Here is a 16,713-nt window from a genome sequence, read left to right as displayed (position 1 = left end):
TACAAACAACAACAGCTAACTATGTAACCAGAAAATCATGACCTTGATCAGAATCTTCTGCACAGCTATTGTTTGGTATAAATAAATGGGTGCAGTCTGATCTGCATGCTGGGGAGTTCTTTATAATAACTAAAATCAATACTAAAGCAAATGCAGCACTATGAATAAAAACATACACTCATTTTTCTACTAAGATTTAGGGCTCCTTCCCACGGACGGATTTCCGTCGCGTAATACGCGGCGGAAACCCGCGGCGTTGCCCGCAGCTATTAGGTTCTACTGAATCTAATAGCTCAATGCTCACGGTGCGGAATTCCACTGCGGAATTCCGCACCGTGCAATCACCCGACCTCACCCACGGCATGTTCTATTTGCCGCGGGTGTGCGCGCGGACGGCTTCCATTGCAGTCAATGGAAGCCGTCCATCACGCTATCTTCCGCTGTAGCACAGCGGAAGATAGCATGTCACCACTTCCCCGCCTACCGCGGCCGCATCATATGACACGGCCGTCCGCGTTATGTGATGCTGTGGGCGTGTCGTGTGACGTGGCCGGCGTGTCACATGACGCTGCAGCGCGTCACGCCGAAGCGTCATGCGGGATGTAGGACGCCGGGTTCGCAGATAGGTATTGAGGTCTCTGGGGGGTGCCGTGACGGGCTCCGCCGCGTAATTCCGCGGCGGAGCCCTTCACGGCCGTGTGCAGCCGGCCTTAATCAGTCTGATGTTAATTATACCATGGCTTTTGCCAATTTGTGAACATATATACTTAACTGGGATAGAACACTGTATGACATCAGTGCATCTGCTTAGACCTCACTGTAAAATTGGACTGGCCTTTAAATACTGAGGAAAATTATAAAATTGGCTGCCTTTTTCAATTATTTCTATACTACTAACATTAGTATCTTAGAAAATGTATGTATCTATCTAGGGGGTAAAGTAAAGGCCCATTTACACTCAACAATTATCGCTCAAAATTCGCTCATCCCTTATCAGGGATTCACAGTGGGATACAGCTGATACTATTGTTTTAGCTGTATCCCGTTCCCTGATGACAGGCGGGGTATTAAGAACAGAGAGGTCCAGCTGTGTTCTCCATACCCTGCTTGGAGCGCTCGGCTGTATAACAGCCTGGCGCTCCATGCAGAGAACAGCTGAATGCACAAGACAAGCGTGGTCACCCTGCTTGTCTTCTGCATCCTCCGCTTGGAGCGTTCGGCTGTAACAGCCGGGCGTTCAGAGCGGGGAACAGATGGATGCACAAGACAAGCGGGCCTCCCCGCTTGTCTTCTGCTTTCTCTGCAGGGGAACAGCTGGATGCAGAAGGCAAGTGGCCCCGCTTGCCTTTTGAATCCTCTGCTCGGAGCACAAGGTGATCGCTCAATGTTTGAGCAATCACCTTGCTCTGTAAATGAGATAACGATTGTCGCTCAAAAGACATCTTTTGAGCAATAATCATTGTGTCTAAATGGGCCTGCCTTTAGTGTCCATTGAAGTTGCCTTTAGTGGCAGCTGCATTGATATCATTTTCAAATGTAGGTTACATTTTCTGCCTTTATTTCATTGTGTGTGCTGAAGGCCACGCACTTTTGTCTTTTTTAATACCTCCAATCTGTTATCTGTAAAGTTTTGATCTTATAGGCTGTAAATTGCTGTACTGCATTTTACAAATAGGTTTATCAATAAATTCACCGCGGCTGTCTTTTTGTTACTGTCGTCCTGTCTAAATCAATTTAAATGTTACTTTATGAGACTTGTTGTGTGAGACTAGAAAAATAATCAGCTTTTTTCCCCCCAGCTCATCTCTATTCAGGAGAGTGTTTCCAGCAGACTCTTTTTTTTCTAATCCCAGACAAAGGAAAGCTCAGTATGTACAAAATACAGAATACATGAAAAACCAAATAGGATGTATTTTCAATTAACTAACATACTTGTCAAACAGACCAATATTGTCACTCCCACATCCTGAACAAGGTACTGATACAGACCCACTGATAGCAGATTCTGCAAGAAAAGAAAAGTATTATTGTAATGTGTTCTAATTCGATAAGGTCATATGAATGAGGCTTAATATAATAACGTCACAGAAGGAGAAATATAAAAACATAAAAACAATCACTAACCACGTCAAGGTTCCTTGCTTGTAACGAGTTACTCACTACAAGCAAGGAACCTTGACGCGGTTAGTGAGCTAATGTATCTTGGCCAAAATCTAACTAATGCCTTGCATTTATTATCTATTATGCACATGCAATGTGGCTTTAAAATGCCAGGGGGAGCCCAGGGTGGCAGTACCCATGTGGTTCACTTTTTGAGGTGCAGGGCAATCCGCCGAACTATTATGGCGTCATTAATAGGTTGCTGGTCTGCATGGTGCACTACATGTATCAGAAGGTCTGCCACTTTGTATCCACTCTGTGTGGGAGTATACACCAAGCAGCTCCCCCCTCTATATTAAGAGGCTGTGTGAGTGGCATCGGTGTCCCGCTCAGGTGTAATTAGCTCCTTCATTTGGTAGTCTGCTACCTGCATGATGAGAGGATGCAGCTATCTGCACTCCTTAGTCAGTAAGTATTTGGCCATTTTCTGTGATTGTTTTTAGGCTTAATATAATCAGCTAAAATAGTCTTATTAAACAATGTACAGCATACAATGTATTTTGCAAATAACATTTTTTTTAGACTACTATATAACTCAAGTTACTGCGCATTGTTTGCATATGTCACTGTAAAATTAGAGCACAAGTATGATTTACCAGTGGACTATGACAATACTATATATCACTAGCTTACAATCAAAACAACTATAGAGTAACTTACCCAGAAGAAGAGGAGCAGGCAAATAAATTGTATGATTGCATACATAGTTACATATTTGAAGATGGCAAAAGAACTGACCAGCGCAGCACGACCTTCCCTATACAATTACATAAATATATAAGTTCATTGTGTTACAACAACTGCAACTTTAATAACTGTTTATTCTCTCTATTCATGCATCAGTTACTCCAATTACTTTACCATTAAAGTTACAAATATCTACATGTGCTTCATCGACTACATCAAGGCCTTTGATTGCGTTGACCATGACAAGCTATGTCATGCCCTGAAAGAGCTGGGCATATCGGCACATCTAGTCAAGCTAATAAAATCACTTTATACCAATCAAGAAGCCAGTGAGAACACAGTATGGGGACACAGATTGATTTGGGAATCGGCAAAGGCGTCCGACAGGGCTGCATCCGTTCACCCTTCTTGCTTAACCTATATGCGGAAGTGATCATGTGTATAATGGACCTAGATGAATTGGAAAACGGGGTGAAAATAGGTGGAAGAAACATCAACAATCTCCATTATGCGGATAACACAACTCTGCTTGCAGAAACAGAAGCAGGTCTAAAGCAGCTGATATGTAAGATAAAAACGGAAAGTGAAAAAATGGGCCTCTACCTGAATTTTAAGAAGACTAAAATTATGACAACTGCAAAAAATGGACAAATTCAAATCAAAATTGACAATGAGGTCATAGAAAGTGTGCGAGCATTCATCTTCCTTGGTTTGAAGATTGACCAGGCTGAAGAATCTATGCCAGAGATAAAACGTAGGATAGCATTTGGACAAAGGGTGATGCTAAACCATGGCCAAAAATCTGTATAAGTAGGGATATCGGTAACTAAATGCAGAATAGTGCAAACCACCATTTTCCCCATAGCAATGTAGGGATGCTGGACTGCGAAAAAAGCTGATAGGAGGAGGATTGATAAGTTGGAGCTCTAGTGCTAGCGAAAGCTGCTGCGTATGCCCTGGATGGCAAGAATAACAAACAGAGAAGTCCTGAATCGTATAAGACCCAATGCATCACTGGAGGGGAGGATGACCAGAGTCAGACTCACGTATTTTGGCCGTGTAATGCAAACAGAGTCACAGGAAAAATCTATAACGCTTGGACAGATTAGTGGCAAAGAAGACCAGATCGCCAAAGGACACGATGGCTGATACTGTCAGAGCTGATACTGGCATGGATATCACACAACTGAAATTAGCAGTACAAAACTGAAAAACATGGAGGGAGGGAGCCTTTAGCGTCGCCGGTGGTTGTGAACGACTAAAAGGCTAACAACAACAACGTTAGAAAAGTTGTCTGCTTTGGACAAACTCGACATTTTAGAAGGGTCCTCAGACAAAAAACATGATTGTAAAGTGTCCCTTTGGTGGGACCTCAGCAATCTGTGGGTAAACCGGGCAGTAAATGTTCATTTTCCTCTATAGCGATAGACATCTGGACCTGTTGGCACTGTGCACATCAGATATTTTCTTTGAAATATGCACAGTTTAGTCCAGTTCTGGACATACTGATCCATTCTGTCTATCTATAAAAATCTTTTCACCACACATAAAAACCTCTTCACCGTTCTTTACGTGCAGTGGGATAGCTTGATCGAGCGAAGGAACCAGGCTCGGTTAGCCTTCTACCTCCTCTGAAATTCTGCATTTTTGAATACACCTCTAGTATAATTTTCAGTAGATATACTGCTACAATACTTGTCCGTAAATCAAGGGCTATAAGAAACGGTTCCTGATGAACTGCATAATCCGCAGGGAAATGCGTAGAACTGATTCAGAACCGCGTCTGAACTGAGCCAATTTCTGAGAGCTAAATTAGTTTAGTTGCCAGAATTCCATAATAGTCTCATCTTCTAACAGTAGAGCTACTATACCAGTATTACACTCTGGGGGAAAAAAATCCCCCCAGCCGTGTTGGCTATCCAGGTATACGCACGAACACCTGGATATTCCAGGAAGACCATTTATCCATAATTATGCCCTCTATCGGGATCTCTGATCTCCTGCAGCCAACAATCAGGTTCTGCAAGATCTCTAAGTAGAGGCATACGTATGGCTTCCCTATTGTTGAGGGCTCCACAAAATTATTTGTATATGTCAATGACCCACGTGTCCATATTTGTTCAATTGTGGACCCACGTGGGATCTGTGTGTGTCTTAGTTGCCCTGGTTTTAGTAAAAATCATTAAATTTTAGTTTTAGTTGTCTATCCTGTGAGGGCTTATAGATTCATTATAGACTGTTCTGCCTCTGTGAAATACATTGAAATCAATAGATTCTATTCTCTATGTATTGCGCGTGCCAATTTTGCCAATGTCAATCTGCCCTAAGGATTCCAGAACCACTAGATGCAGATCCAGAACCACTAGATGTTGCATCATTTTAGTAGATTATTCACTGTTTCAAGCTGCTTCCAAAACTAGAGAAAAAGTATAGTTTGGTGCTGGTTGATTGACATGACACTGCATTCCAATCAAATCTCGAAGTTACTGTTTAATCATCTCATCATTCATGCGTTACATAGTGATAAGGTTATAAATAGGGATGAGCGAGTATACTCGCTAAGGCACTACTCGCTCGAGTAATGTGCCTTAGCCGAGTGTCTCCCTGCTCGTCCCTAAAGATTCGGGGCCGGTGCAGCTGACAGGTGAGTTGCGGCGGGGAGCATGGGAGAGTGGGCGGGAGAGAGAGATCTCCCCTCCGTTCCTCCACGCTCTCCCCCGCAGCTCCCCGCCCCGCGGCGGCACCCGAATCTTTCGGGACGAGCGGGGAGATACTCGGCTAAGGCACGCACATTACTCGAGCGAGTAGTGCCTTAGCGAGTATACTCGCTCATCCCTAGTTATAAAACTATTCAATGGTACTCATTGCAAAGGATTGGGCAAGGCTGTGACTTCTCATCTATTTTTGGCAAAACAATCATTGTTGTCAAAATGAATATGCGTAAATTATAGCTGAATGTTAACAATGTAGATCTCATAAGCAGCTGCTAAATATTTAACATGATTAAACAAAGGTAAACCAAAAGGAAATTAACGAAACAATCTGAAAAAATATGTGAAATAGTAGTAGACGCAATCACTTACTTAATAAGTTCGGGAACGCATTGAATATTTGCTCTTTGAGGCGTGAAAGGTGAAGCCACAGATGCCTCTTGCTCAGACAAAGATATCCCAGCATGTGCCACTTTTAAGGCCTGCAATAGCAAACAGAAGCTCCAAAATCCATTGATTGTAGATGCCTTCTAACTTCTACAGTCAAGGCTTTTACCCACTAGCGATATATTTCCCTGCGATGTGAGAGCAATGATTATGAAACCAATGATTTTCAATGGTTTCATACTCATTTGCGATTTTTCACTCTAGCCTCGCATCACAGAGAAAAAATCTGCGCTATGACTCAGTGTTTTTCATGGGGCCAGCGGCTGCAGCGCCGACACCATTGAAAACATAGGGGGTATATCACGGTCTTCTGCCACAGCTGTGACAGCTGTGGTAGAGGTTTCCTTCATCCCCGCGGGCTGTGCTGACTGGCTGAGCGCTCAGCCAATCACAGGCAGCGCACATTAATGTATTGATTAATGAATTCATTACTCACTCTCGCATCGCAAGAAAAAAAAACGCTAGTGGGTAGGCACTTTCAATTATACTTCAATATGCAAAACCTTTCCTGCATACTTTAAAAGATAAGACTGTTTTCAGACCTGTGTTGGGGATCATTTCAGGGTTTCTGTCTCTCTGCTCCGTTTTTGGAGGATAGAAGCTGAAATTAAACTGAAAAAAATGGATCATTTTTTTCTCCATTGATTTCAATAGAGTTTCAAAACAACAGAAAGCAAACGGAAAGGCTTCTTTTTGCTTCCATTTTGTCAGGTTTTCATTTTTTTGGACAGAAAAATAATGCTGCATATTGTATTATTGATACCTAACACAATGGAAGCAAACGGAAGCCTTTTGTTGAACTCAATGTGGAGAAAAATTATCCTTTTTTTTCCAGTTTTCTTTCAGAAACCTTGAAGTGAGCCCTAATGCAGATGGGGAAGCAGCTTATCAAAACGTTTTACAAACTTCTGACATGTCATAGTGACATGTTAGAAATTTTGATCAGTGGGGGTCCGGTTGCTGAGGCCCCAACTAATCGCTAAAACAAAAGGGTAGAAGAGCTCATCTAACTCCTGTGCTCGTTCGACTGTTTCTATCATTGCTTGAAACAGACTCTGTAGAAAGTCTATGGGGTCTGTGAACAGCTTGCAGTGACAGATGAACAGGCACAGCACTCAGCTGAGTGCTTCTGCCTCTTTGTTTTTGCAATCAGTAGGGGACTCAGCACCCACACTCTCAACAAAGCTTCTGACATTTCACTCTGACATGTGAGAAATTTGTAAAAAGTTTAGCTACCCTTTAATAAAAAAAATGAAATACATGAAAATAATAGCCACATGCATATTAGGCTTCTTTCACACGGACTACAGCAATATCGCCACGAGAAAATCACAGCAATGCTGCATCGGTGTTCTGTGCGATATCGCTGCGTTTTCTCGCAGTGATATCGCAATTTCTCCGTCGCTCCAAAGTCACACGACTTTGTAGCGCTCTTTTGCCTGGATTTTTTTTTGGGAGGTGGTTGAAATATAAGCCCTTCCCCAAAAATAAGTACTGGCTGCATTAAAAAAAACATTGCAGATCTCAGTTTACACCAATAAAGGAATATATCACATTACAAGCAATATTATTCTGTGGTTTTCATTCTTCAATAAAATGTAAATATACATTTAGTAACTATAATTATAAACATTTGTCCTGTGTTGTTATAAACTTCCAATATAGTGTTCTGTAAATATAAAAATAGCAAAGTAATATGACTACTCACTCCACAATCATTGGCTCCATCTCCACACATTGCCACATAGTAACTATAAAATGATGCAATTTAGAGAGTTATATATGGTATATTTTATATATTGAGGTTTATTCAGATGCATTGAAATAATTAGGATTTCAGACAAATTGAATATCTGCTAGGGTACATCATTGCTATGATTGATTCTATGCCCTCCAAAAAATATCGCCTTGTACTAAAATGCTAAAAGACGTCAATTATTTGACTAATCTGTATATTAACAAATCCCTCAAAGTAACTTAACAGTTCCGGATTGATATAAAGGCAAACAGCAGGAATTTAAAGTGCACCTCCAGTTATAGAAAACTTCTAAGACCCCATTTACATTGAAAGTTGATCACTTAAATGACAGTCACTGTTTTGAGCAATCATCTTTGCATAGTCTATAGTAGCTAATTAGCTATTAAAGAGCTATGCAGGTGGAGCGGGACACCACCGCTATTGCTTGGCGAACAATACAGCTGTTTTGTATAAACAAACAGCTGCATTGTTCTCCGAGCTTACAGCTTGCATCCCGCTGTGAACTATCAGCGGGATAGGAGCTGAAAGAAGCCTGCACCGCTGATAAGAGTTTATTGCTCAATTCTAGAAAACTAGAATTGAGCGAGGAAAAAATCGTGCACGAAAACTGAATGATGTCCATGCATTTAGATGCAATGGTTATTGCTCAAAAGATGGATTTGAGTGAATTTTAAGCGAGAATCGTTATATCTAAATGGGCCTTAACATTCAAGTCTCTAGCAATAGTTTGAATAAAGGGGTTGCTTTGAAATTCATCAGCTCCTCTCATCTTAGTTTTGGAGAAGTGAAGATAGGACACAGATCCTTTGGCTTATCTCAACCTCAATCAGGAAAGGTAAAGACAACTATATACTAAGCAGCTGTGGTACTTCATGGTACTTTGCTTCTCTCAGTTTCATTCAGGTAAGGCATATTGGATCATGGGCAATAATGCAAGTTTTATTGACTTGGTGGTTTGCATAGTGTTATAGCCTCTTCATTCTTACTTCTATGACATACAATAATTTTTTTTTCTAATTTAAGATACACTTTAATAGTATGGGAAATATATAAAATGTTTAGTTTTCTTTTTTGTTGTATATTAATAAAAAAAAGCACCACCACTTATATAAGCCACAATCCTTGGAAGGCATAATATTTGAGAAAAGAAGACCACAGAGTATATCTTTTATCTGTGTGAGCTGTTCCTATTTAATGCAGCATAACTGAATTCTGCAAACTCTACTACTAGCTGTGTAAGGTTTGCAAATAATTTGTAGTGGCTAGAGTGGCGACTTTAAATGACACCTGCAGCCACAAACCGAAAAATGCAATATTCCCCACACCAAAGGGTATTTTGTCTGTCTGCTTTGCTGCTATATATGTTCACAGCAGAAATATACCCTCTCCCAATGTACAGACTATGTTCAATATAGGCATATAAACACTGATAAGTATTGACCCCGCTGGACAGAACCGGAAGTGATCCCAACAAAGCATCAGCAGCAGCAAAGAATGCAAAAAAGCAACGAGGAAACAAAAAAAGGTACAAAGGTGCAAAAAATGTTTGAGGGGATGCTCAATAATGGGTGGGAGCATGTTGGGGACAATTAAAGAAAAAACTGGAGTGGGAAAACCCCTTTAGCACACTATAATAACTCAACCAAAACGCTATAAATCGAGTCATCATCATGTGCCAGTCATGGAAACAATTGCTACTGTACTTGACCATTACCTGAAGTTTATGGATGACTAGCTGATATACCCAGCTTCGCCCGAGTTAATTTGGTACTGGTGTTTATCTGGTGTTCACACGGAAAATCTTATGAAGTCGTAGTTACTTTAGAGATACCGGGAAAAGCATATGTTCACTATTTTGCATAGTTCTCTGCGTTACCCAGGAAACACCACGGGGAGGTAACCATGCGACGTTTCCTTTATATAAAATGACATCAGGAAGTGAGAGAATTAGATTCCATACGTAAAATTTGGACGCTAATTCTTTTGCACTTAGAATTGAATAATCGAGTTGGGACCCATTAACTTTTCCTATTTATGACATAATCAATGCCCGTGCCAAATTTCAAGTTTCTATGACATCGGGAAGTGAGAGATTTAGATTTCATACATAATATGTGGACGCTAATTCTTTTGCGCTTAGAATTGAACAATGGAGGTGGGACCCATTAACTTTTCCTATTTATGACATAATCAATGCCCGTTCCAAATTTCATGTTTCTATGACAGCAAAAAGTGAGAGAATTAGATTCCGTACGTAAAATTTGGACGCTAGTTCTTTTGCTCTAGAATTGAATAATTGAGTTGGGACCCATTAGCTTTTCCTATTTATGACATATTCAATGGTTATGGCAAATTTCATGTTTCTATGACATTGGGAAGTGAGAGATTTAGATTATGTACGTAAAATTTCGACGCTAATTCTTTTGCGCTAGAATTAAATAATCGAGTTGGGACCTATTAACTTTTCCTATTTATGACATAATCAATGCCGTGCCAAATTACACGTTTCTATGACACCGGAAAGTGAGAAAATTACATTCCGTACGTAAAATTCGTACGCTAATTCTTTTGCGCATAGAATTGAATAATGGAGTTGGGACCCATTAGCTTTTCCTATTTATGACATAATCAATGGTTGTGCCAAATTGCACATTTCTATGACACCGGAAAGTGAGAAAATTACATTCCGTACGTAAAATTTGGACACTAATTCTTTTGCGCATAGAATTGAATAATGGAGTTGGGACCCATTAGCTTTTCCTATTTATGACATAATCAATGGTTGTGCCAAATTGCACATTTCTATGACACCGGAAAGTGAGAAAATTACATTCCGTACGTAAAATTTGTACGCTAATTCTTTTGCGCATAGAATTGAATAATGGAGTTGGGACCCATTAGCTTTTCCTATTTATGACATAATCAATGGTTGTGCCAAATTGCACATTTCTATGACACCGGAAAGTGAGAAAATTACATTCCGTACGTAAAATTTGGACGCTAATTCTTTTGCGCATAGAATTGAATAATGGAGTTTGGACCCATTAGCTTTTCCTATTTATGACATAATCAATGCTTGTGCCAAATTTCACGTTTCTTGGATGCCTCTACCTGAACTTCCTAAGCTCCCTCATCTAACTCAAGAAGAAGGATGGCAACATGCGGGACACTCCAAATCCCCAAAGAGCAGGAAGAAAAAGAATAGAGTGGAAATGACCCAGGAGGATACCTGAAAAAGAACTGTACACATTTGACCTGACCATCTGTTTCTGGTTGTTGCTGCTTGCTCTGACCTAGAGCTAAGCAGAGATCTCTTTTTTGCATCTGACGGCGCATAGCCTTCCGTTAATGTTTAGCCTGTTTTACTTTGTTTACTTGCCCCTAGAGGGGCCGTGGTGTGGTGGTGCCCGACTGACTGAGCGGATTTCGCCTGAATCTGTCCAGCATAACCACAGTTTTACATTGTTGTAGTCGAAGCTACTCTGGTGGTGTGGACTGGTTGCTGAGGCTGATACCTCTCCAAGTGAGGGCGCGACCTCTCCAGCTACCACAGCACATAACTCTTCTTGTTCCCCTTATACTGCGTTTTAAAGATTTGCTACTAGTAGAAAACTCTTTTCCCTCACTGTCTGTGTACTCAACCTACTTCTCCTATCCCTCGCATCCCACCTCCCTCTCCCCTCTTCCCTCAACTCCAACCTTCCTCCAAACTCTAAAGCTAGTTGAAGTGTAAGCAGTAACTAAACCTTTAACTTATAACTAATTCTGATTATCTTGTCTAAAGTACTGCCTTCTATATCCCTCTTAAGCTATGGTCAACTCCTCCGGGACCGGAGTAGGGGACATGCGTGTCACATCGTTCAACGTCCGAGGTTTAAATTCTCCGAACAAGAGGCACAACGCGGCACAGATCCTAAAAAAATGTAAGTCCAAAATTCTACTTATACAAGAGACACACTTTAAGGGAGGCAGACACTTTTCGTTGCCCGGGGGTCTTTTCAACCAGTGCTTCCATAGCTCCCACCCAGAGTCCGCCTCAAAAGGGGTCTCTACTTGGTTTCACAAATCTATCCCCTTTACGCTTACAGCCCAACACTCAGATGGAGAGGGTAGGGCTCTCATTCTTAAGGGTAAAATTGGAAATATCAAAATAACAATTGCAAATCTATACGCCCCTAACACAGAACAAATCCCCTGGATAATAAAACAACTCGAAATTATCAAACAATTTGCCGAAGGACATATCATCCTAGGTGGGGACCTAAACGTCACCATAAACCCCCTACTGGATTCTTCCTCGGCCCGTTCCCAGATCTCACAGGTCAAGCTAAAGAGACTCAATAAAGTTCTACATGAGCTGGGAGTTTCAGATGTTTGGAGATCGTCACGACCTTCTGCTAAAGACTTTACCTTCTACTCGCAAGTACATGCCACATTCCAAAGATTGGACTATATCTTTGCCTCCTCAGGCCTACTACCGAAACTCAGGGAAACCAAAATAGACTCTATAACAATTTCGGACCATGCACCTGTACACGCCAACTTCCACTTAAATAATGAACCCCCTCGGGAGTGGATATGGCGTTTAAATGACTCGACTCTACAGATGAGAGATCCAGACTAGGACTCTTGATAGACAAATTTTTCAAACTAAATCGGAAAGATAACCTCAAACTTCCTCTAATCTGGGAAACTCATAAAGCGTACACGAGAGGTCACTTAATAGCCCTAGGATCCAGAATTAAAAAACAGAAGCAAAAGGAGATAGACAATTACCTATTTACGTATAGCTAAACTAGAACAAGTTACTAACAATCACAGTCCAAAGCAAATCTAGATGAACTAACTACAGTAAGGAAGGACCTGCGTTGCTGTCTTAACGACAAATTTAATAAAAAACACCTCTTTCTTAAACAACGAATATATGCGCATGGTAACAGAGGAAGCAAACTGACGACGGCCCTACTTAAAAAGGTTAGATCTAGAAACTACATCCAATCAATAAAAACTCACTCGGGAGCAATAGTCTCTACAACCGTTGAGATAGCGAAGGAATTCCAGCACTTTTATTCCAAGCTCTACAACCTCGAGGATAGTGAGACCTCCCCAGTCAGACATAAAATTAAAAGCCAAATTGATCCCTTCTTAAAATCCCTGAAACTTACAAAACTCTATGATAGAGACGCCAATACTCTCCTTGAACCAATTACAACTAACGAAGTAGAAGGGATAATAGATTCCTGCCCTCAGGGGAAAAGCCCCGGACCTGATGGGTTCTCAATAGCGTACTACAGGGTCTTTAAAAAACAGCTAGTCCCACATCTAACGGATATGCTTAATGCACTTCTCAAGGGTGAAAAACTCCCTAGACAAGCCCAGGAGGCACGTTACTTTAATTCACAAGGACAATAAAGACCCTAACCTATGTGGCAGCTATAGACCCATCTCTCTGATTAATCTGGATGTGAAAATATGGGCTAAACTACTTGCCAAAAGAATGGAAGACCTTATACCCACCCTGGTCAACCCTGAGCAAACGGGATTCGTGAAAGGCAGAGAAGGAAAGGATAACTGCATACGGCTACTACATGCAATAAAGTATGCCCAAAAACACAACACCCCACTAGCCCTTGTTAGTACCGACGCCGAAAAGGCTTTTGACAGGGTGGACTGGACCTACATGGAGAGAGTTCTCTCAAATTTCAACTTCCCCACCCCCTTCATATCTGCAATATTCTCTCTATATATAGAACCGCACGCTAGACTAAAAATCAATGACACCCTATCCCCCCCTTTGACATTCGTAATGGCACCCGCCAAGGCTGTCCCCTCTCCCCCACTCTATTTATACTTACAATGGAACCTTTACTCCAATGGGTGAGACAGGACCCTGTAATAAAGGGATTAAGCTTGGGCAGACACACACTCTCCTCAGCAGCTTTCGCGGACGATATAATGTTTGTTATAACAGATCCGGTAAGAAGTCTGCCCAGACTTACCTCCATCTTAAATGATTTTGGTGCCTTCTCGAACTTCAAGATAAATTTCTCCAAATCTACAATACTAAATATCTCAATCCCAAAGAGACACTGTAGTCTGTTGAGGTCCAGTTCACCCTTGTCATGGTCAGAGACCTCGGTCGACTATCTGGGTGTCAAACTCACCAAGAAACTAGAGAATATACTTGGCCAAAACTTTTTACCCCTGCTCGACCAGATCAAAGCACTCTTACGCGCATACGACTTACCGGCTTTGTCCTGGTTTGGTAGGAAAAACGTGTTGAAGTCCTATGTACTCCCTATAATAATCTACAAACTTCGCATGCTTCCGATACACTTGCCCTCGTCCTTCTTTAAATCCCTACGTATGGCCTTCTCCGGATTTGTTTGGAGGCAGAAGAGGCCTAGATTGGCATATAGCTTGATGATTAAGAGGAAAAATGAGGGCGGCTTGGATCTCCCATCCATCCAAGACTTCTATAGAGCAATTCAACTTAGATATTGGATAGATCTAACAAACCTATCTAAAGACCCACTGCTGCACGCCCTTGCTGAAGGGGTACATGGGGAGCGCTACCTGGAAGACTTCTGGTTTCCAGATAAGAACACATATAGGGCAAGGGACTTCAACCCATTGCTCAGAGGACCATGTGAGATCTGGGACGGGCTTAGCGAATCTTTAGCCCCCAAACCATCCCCAAAAATGCCACTTCAGATCTTATACAAACTGATGGAGCTACCACAAGACCCAACGATATCTAGCATCTGGAGAGGGGTGCACAATAGACAGTTAGAAGACTTGCAAGCCTTAAGTCATAAAACCCCTGAGGAAATGAGACAGAATCTACTCCCCTGCCAATCCTACTCCTTCCTGCAGAAAAAGCACATCCACAAAACCCTTAGTGAATTTCAAGCAAAATACAAATCCACCCGTCCCAAAACTTTATTTGAAAAAACTCTCACCGAAAACAACTCTAAAACGCTGAAAATCTCGTACCTGAGAAAACAGTTTATCGCACCTCCGCTATATGCCAAACCCACCTTTCTCATATCGTGGGAGAAAGAATTGGGAATATCACTATCAAATGCAGACACCGCTCTGATCATGAGGATGGCCTACGGCCTCTCTCCATGCATTCTCATGCAAGAAAGCCATTACAAGTTGCTTGTCAGATGGTACAAAACTCCACAATGGCTCTTCAGCTATAAATTGGCACCCCACAACAGATGCTGGAGATGCGATTCTGGTATTGGATCCTACTCTCACATCTGGTGGGATTGCCCAGACATTAAACCTTACTGGAGGGGGGTCGAGGACGTCCTCAAGTTGATCCAACCAAACTTATCCTTAGGAGCAGAAATGATATTCCTTTGGAAACCCTCAAATGCCTTCCACCCCTTAAAAAATAGATTGACGGCCTTCCTCCTGGACACAGCCAAAGCACTAATCCCGCTACACTGGCTACAGAAGACACCCCCTACCATATCCCAATGGATAGAAAAAGCGGATATGTTATGCAATATGGAGGAACTCCTGAGCTGGTCAACAAGCTCTCATGACAAGTTCCTCCAGATCTGGTCCCCGTGGAGAAATCTGAGACACAACCCCTAGAGAAAGGGACGCCCCAAAAAACAAAAAAGAAAATTACTAAAATATCAGGACCCCACTTTCTGGGAGGAGTACCCTGGAAGGGACAACTCACATAAAACATTACACCCAAGGAGACCTCGAGACCTCGGACGTTCGGCGCTTGACCTGGGCCCGGAAATATAATCAGACTAAATGCCCCGCTGTCCCGGAGGAGGTAAGACTTTATGGATATATATCCAGTGGAGGCTCCCAGGGCCTACCTACTGGCTCCCACCTGTTCCCTCTTCCCCATACCCCCATCCTTCTACCTACCCCTTACATTCCTCCCCCCCTCTCTCCCCCCTTGTCTTTGTTTCTGCGAACCTAATCTCAAATTGTACTCTGTATTCCTAGTTAACGTACCGGCAGTTCACTGGTACATTCATTACTGAGTACAGGATTTATAGAATCTTGTTATGAACTAAGTTTGAACTAAGTGAATTTTTGAAAATGATGTCCATCAACCCGATTATATCTGTAAAACGGCTGATAGATTTCTTGCTAAAATGAGTAACATTTGCTATGTCAACTTTTTCAATGCAAGATTTTTTTTTTGTATGGATTATCTATGAAAAATTTAATAAAATTTGATTTAAAAAAAAAAAAAAATTCACGTTTCTTTGACACCGGAAAGTGAGAAAATTACATTCCGTACGTAAAATTTGGACGCTAATTCTTTTGCGCATAGAATTGAATAATCGAGTTGGGACCCATTAGCTTTTCCTATTTATGACATAATCAATGGTTATGGCAAATTTCATGTTTCTATGACATTGGGAAGTGAGAGATTTAGATTATGTGCGTAAAATTTTGACGCTAATTCTTTTGCGCTAGAATTAAATAATCGAGTTGGGACCTATTAACTTTTCCTATTTATGACATAATCAATGCCCGTGCCAAATTACACGTTTCTATAACACCGGAAAGTGAGAAAATTACATTCCGTACGTAAAATTTCGACGCTAATTCTTTTGCGCTAGAATTGAATAATGGAGTTGGGACCCATTAGCTTTTCCTATTTATGACATAATCAATGCTTGTGCCAAATTGCACATTTCTATGACACCGGAAAGTGAGAAAATTACATTCTGTACGTAAAATTTGGACGCTAATTCTTTTGCGCATAGAATTGAATAATCGAGTTTGGACCCATTAGCTTTTCCTATTTATGACATAATCAATGCTTGTGCCAAATTTCACGTTTCTTTGACACCGGAAAGTGAGAAAATTACATTCCGTACGTAAAATTTGGACGCTAATTCTTTTGCGCAAAGAATTGAATAATCGAGTTGGGACCCATTAGCTTTTCCTATTTATGAC

General features: G+C 41.4%; 1 protein-coding gene across 2 annotated transcripts in view; it reads right to left on the bottom strand.

Moving 5' to 3' along the window:
• LOC136626962 (probable cation-transporting ATPase 13A4) overlaps nucleotides 1–16,713 on the bottom strand; it is a 119,301-nt gene that overhangs the window by 13,486 nt on the left and 89,102 nt on the right. For both annotated transcript variants that reach the window (XM_066601919.1, XM_066601927.1), the window contains 4 exons: nucleotides 7,714–7,756; nucleotides 5,931–6,040; nucleotides 2,821–2,917; nucleotides 1,933–2,005 (listed from right to left, as the gene is read on the bottom strand). In XM_066601919.1, the coding sequence (XP_066458016.1) occupies nucleotides 1,933–2,005; nucleotides 2,821–2,917; nucleotides 5,931–6,040; nucleotides 7,714–7,756 (323 nt within the window). The remainder of the gene's footprint in view (nucleotides 1–1,932; nucleotides 2,006–2,820; nucleotides 2,918–5,930; nucleotides 6,041–7,713; nucleotides 7,757–16,713) is intronic.

The sequence above is a fragment of the Eleutherodactylus coqui genome, chromosome 1 (genome assembly GCF_035609145.1).
Source record: "Eleutherodactylus coqui strain aEleCoq1 chromosome 1, aEleCoq1.hap1, whole genome shotgun sequence".
NCBI lineage: Eukaryota > Metazoa > Chordata > Amphibia > Anura > Eleutherodactylidae > Eleutherodactylus > Eleutherodactylus coqui.
This window is presented reverse-complemented; position numbering and strand designations above follow the sequence as displayed.